Below are 5,069 nucleotides of genomic sequence, written 5' to 3'. Positions count from 1 at the left end.
ATCAGATATTTTACTTTGTTTTTCTAAATAAGAATCGTATTTAAATCTCATCTCATGGTGGTAGTAATTTATGGAAATATAATTTTTCCAAAAATCTATATTTTCATTACATAACTAGACAAACTATCTTGATTTTTTTATTAGTATAGCTACAAAATTATGTTTTTTAGAATATAAGTTAACCCTTTTAATACATCTTTAAGAGTTTGGATCTAGTTAATCAACTGCCAATTTTTGTTCTTTTCCTTTTTTTGATTCTCCCCATCTTCTTAGTAATTGTAAACATTTTCCTTGAAATAGTCCAACAAAATAATTTAAATTTTTTTTTTGACAAAGTGTTGTTGTTAATAACTATAGCCATAGACTCTGCCCGATCAACTGTGGTTTTTCATAGTCTACTATAAAAATATTAGTTAGATCTAACTACATTCCTCCATGAGCAATGTTTCTTTTATTCAGATCATCTATCCTATGTGTGAGACAAATTGAGTAGATAATTCTCTTAAATTTTCAGATTTTATTTTATTAGCAACTATTTTTAATTTGATTACCAAAAATTCTAATTATATTTTCAACTTGTTCATATCATCTTCATAAGCTACTAACCTAAACTTGTTCATAAGCTACTAACCTAAACTATAGCTGACATCAAGACAATGAAGCACAAACCACAAAAGATTAATTCCAGTTGTTAAAATCCATTTCCTTGTTAATATCTTTTGAAGGTACATTGGCGATTGCAAATGCCAACGGTAGCGTTTGCCACATTCTCTCTAACAAACAGTCACAAAATTAACTGAAAAGCAATACAACTTATGCTACAATTGCTACTTCGAATCGGTGTTCAGTGCTGGGATTTTCTATGTGGCTCATGACCTTTCAATTTTTAAAAATTACCCTTGTTAGCCACATATCTGGCTCCTCAAAGAGGGTTATGTTTATCGGGTATGACCGTGCGTGATCCCATTTTCATCATCACGCTAAAATCTGATCAACATCGGTAAATCATATCATTGAGACTCAAACATATATCATGCATGAACAAATAAATGGAAATTTAGATGGTGAGTGAAAGACAAGATTTTGGGGTTTCCGGCAATAGAAAACAACCTAGGGGAAAAAAATAAAACTAGAAAAAGATAAAAAAGGCAAAACAACAAATTGAAAATTTGTGTATATCCACCCCTGGTCTAAAGTACTGCTCGGTGACAAGCTTATCTCAAATCAAGCAAGGGGCTAACTCATCGACCAAGTGCAAATGTGCCTCGAACTAGAAAACAGCAGACTAAACACCTAGCTCTTATTCCATGCAGAAATTTGAAATTCTATTTAACTACAGGATTCATAAGGATGTCCCATACCATAAGACTTCATATCAGTACAAGTTATAAACTTGTGGTAGAAAAAGATGACAGGATAAATAGTAATAATCTAGTCAAAGAAGTGCACTGCAGTTCAACAGGCGATTTTAAGGAAGCTAGTTGCAGACCAAATCTTAACATTAACTACAAACAAACAACTTCAAGAGCATGTGCAAGGTCTTCAACTGGATTTATAGTTTCATTCCACAAAAGAAGGGAAACAGGTGGATGAGAAGCCAACGATGGATATCACAGATACCACAAAAGCCTTTATGATCAAAAGATTGACATTCATCCAGCATGTAAGGAAAATATAGCATGAGTTGAGAGATTATGCAGTTAGGAAAATCAACAAAACAGAATTTGCCCTAAAATTTCAGAAAGTCCGGAGTAAAACTAAGTTTCAACCTTGGGACTTACCACTCGCACAGGAATAAATGTGTTCTACTGAGTTCAAATGATACAGACTTTGCTTCATTAACTATCAAAACTGCTTCCTCTTGTTTCTAAAAAGTTTGTCCCTTTTTGCATACACATAAGAGAGTGCAAGGAAACCAACTGCGGAAAATGATAATGCAGCCCACGGGAATGGTGGGTCCTTGAAACAAACAAGTGATGCTTCAATTTCTTGTGATGCAGTGTATACGAGATCGTGAATCGCATAAAGATCGTGATCTGAAGACTTTATGTAATAGAATGCCATCTCGAAGTCAAAATGTGACAAAGCAGAAACTGCTTTATCCAGCTTGTACCGGAACAAGTGCCACCTCTGTATGAACTCAACATGCTGCTTCTGTTTAAGGAGATTTCTAACCCCACCATGTGCATCAATAGATTCAAGAACATCAATAGCACTTGTTAAACTGTAATTCAATGATGTCAAGAGAAAATTTCTCCGAGCTGCATCCTTCTGCACAAAAGACAATGACATAACCTCTGAAAATGGTCCAAAAGGTGTCTGACCAACAGTCCATGTATAATCCACAAGTGTACTGTTATGTGTAGGGCTCCATAACAAATGAGTAGGCGACACTCCCCACATACTCTGTAAAATTGAACCAACAAGCGGCCTCTGCAGCTCCCTTGTACGAGTGAAAACATGACGACCATTACAACTGTAATCACTCACAGTTTGAGCAGTCCTTGTCCTAACAGCGATAACCATATCTCTAAATGCAATAGACTGATGATACCGATCCAGCAACAAAATGGTATGATAATCCAAATCAAACACATAAACAGGAAGTACCCTACTACCAAATTCCTCCTCGGGCAAGCCTGCGACCCTCCTAAACTCCTCTGCCGAATCAGACAATATCTGATGCAAACGTTTCGAATCCAAATACTCGCTCACAATCAAAGTGTAGTTATCAAACAGAAACCTCGAAGTAAAGGAATTGATCGACCTAGAAACCGCAAAAGAACAAATCGAACACTCCTCGTAGTTAACACTATACCTTTTGAACTCTAAACTCTGATTGCCAAACAACAACTCACCATCATTTGCCTCATTACGGAAGGATTTTTCAATCTCATTCCAATCCAAACCACTTGAATCCACATTTTCAGATGCGTGAATATGGATAAGCTCAACAGTTAAAGTATTCTCGAAATGAACGGGAATTCTCAAAGGAGGAACAACAAGTACCTGATAAGCACTGTATATCAAAGAAGCCAAGTCGGCAAGCAAGGTTTTTTCGGATTTGGGTCTTCCATGTGCGGCTGCCAAAGGGTGAAACTCGCCTCTCGGGAGTACCCCATCACCAGATAAAGCCGGCCCATAGTCAACGGGACCAGCCCCGAGATCAATCCAAAGATACCTTTTGTTGCCAGTCCAAAGGGTCCCTAAACAATTGGTGTAGCCTGCGGAAGACTCGGAATGAGAGTAAGAGTAGGCATAAGGTTGCTTGGGGGTAACACCCAGATTGAGAATATAAACGTAAACGGAATTATCGGTTTTCTCGGAGTCAAAATGGCGGGAAATGATGGAGTCGACGGTGGAATAGGGGATGGAAAGGAGAGGTGAACGGAGGGAGGAAGGGGTAGAGGAAAGGGCGGAGGAAAGAGCGGTGGAAAGGGTAGAGGAAAGAGAGGAGGGAGAAAGAGAAACGTCGAGATGGAGGGAGTGGCCGATGGAAAGAGAATGATGGGAAGAAGAAGAAGAGATGAGGTGAAAGTGAGAGGAAGTGACGGAGGATTGGAGGAAAGAAGTGAGCAGAGAAAGGGAGGAGGAAGAGAAATTGAGGCCAACGAGGCGGATATGGAGAGGGATTGGGACGGAAAGTGAAAGAAGGGAGGAGATCAACGAAGGGATATGTAGAGGGGCAGCGGAGGAGGAAGAGAGGAATTTCTTGAGGGAAGAAGGAAGGGACTGAAAGGGGTCGTTTGTCGATTTCGGGTCGATGCGGGACTGTTGGGTTAGAAAGGAGTCCAGTCCAGGGATCGGTGCAGCGGAACTGTGGAGGTTTGTGGTGGTGGAGAGGAGGAGGAGGAGGAGGAAGACAGCGGTCGGCATCTTCATTTGGGGCCTCAAAAGTTTGTTGACTGCTTAAGTGGTTATATGTTGAAAAATCATATTAGATCTTTCAAAGATCCAGAGAAGGGGAAAGTATGTTCCGATTACAAACTTTAGCCTGCTACTGCTTTGATCTATCTACCGATACGCGTAAATAAGATTTTTGTGTTTTCAATCTTATTTTAGGTCTAATTAAAAATAATCTCAATTTAATTTATTTATTCTTTCATATCAAAATCCAACACTATTCATGTTGTTTTGAGTTATGCCGCTATAGCCTAGAGATATTTTGGAAATTTTATGTTACTATTAGCTCGATTCAAATCATTTGTAATTATAGCTTGTATTAAAAAGAGCGAGATATGATAATAATTAATGTTCAAAATAAGTTTAAATTTTATTCAAGTCTAGATGTTTTTTTAAATTATTAGTTTAATCCTATTTGTAATGATTATAGTTTTTCTTTCTTTCTTTTTTTTTTCGATAATTTTCACTTTGGTTTTATTTATGGGATAATGGTAAAAAAACAAACAGAAACATAACGATGAAAAAGCACGCGGCAACATCTCCTAAGCCTATTAAAAGTAAAGCTAAAACTAAAAAATCAGTAAAACAACTCAGAAAAATCCAAATCAAACAAGCTAACACAAGTTAAAACCCTAAATCGAACAGTAAAAAACAATCGGCCATAATCTTCCATTCCGACCAAAATGATGAACCTCCCCACTTAACTCACCGAAGTTATTGTAATAGGAAGGGAGATGGAGGGAACCTTTTCCCAAGTCATAAAAACCTTAATCCTAGCACCAATCAGAGCATTCAATCCTCATGGTGGGTCGAGTTAGCGCTAATCTTTTGCTACCACTTCCCAAACCTCTGAAGGAACATACTCCACCCAGAACCGATCAGTGGACCCCTTCCAACCCAAAGTTGCCGTTGCATGCATAGCAGTATTACATCCTCGAGGTGCGAATTTGAAACAACAGAACTTAAATCTTTTCAATAGAGCTTTCACATCCCAAGTAATAGGTCTTAAAGCTGAGTAATCTTCAACATTTGATTGTAATTTCAAATTTATAGTCTTCGGATCACTCTCCAAGGTGATTCTCTAGAAACTCATTTCTTGGGCAAATTGCAGTCCATGCAGGACCTGTAGCACCCCAAACCCGGCCCAGAAGTTATGGCCGGACCCG

General features: G+C 38.2%; 1 protein-coding gene across 1 annotated transcript; it reads right to left on the bottom strand.

Moving 5' to 3' along the window:
• Nucleotides 1-1,630: 1,630 nt before the first annotated feature.
• On the bottom strand, nucleotides 1,631-4,155 carry LOC108457138 (uncharacterized). Its single transcript, XM_017756004.2, has one exon. The coding sequence runs from the start codon at nucleotides 3,880-3,882 to the stop codon at nucleotides 1,846-1,848; it is 2,037 nt and encodes a 678-aa protein (XP_017611493.1). The 5' UTR covers nucleotides 3,883-4,155; the 3' UTR covers nucleotides 1,631-1,845.
• Nucleotides 4,156-5,069: the final 914 nt, after the last annotated feature.

Source organism: Gossypium arboreum, chromosome 9, assembly GCF_025698485.1.
Source record: "Gossypium arboreum isolate Shixiya-1 chromosome 9, ASM2569848v2, whole genome shotgun sequence".
Lineage (NCBI taxonomy): Eukaryota > Viridiplantae > Streptophyta > Magnoliopsida > Malvales > Malvaceae > Gossypium > Gossypium arboreum.
Note: the sequence above shows the minus strand (reverse complement) of the source record. Positions and strands in the feature narration are given on the sequence as shown.

Bases quoted from the DNA above. Each gene is read 5' to 3' on its own strand.
- LOC108457138 (XM_017756004.2), bottom strand. From the start codon at position 3,882: ATGAAGATGCCGACCGCTGTCTTCCTCCTCCTCCTCCTCCTCTCCACC.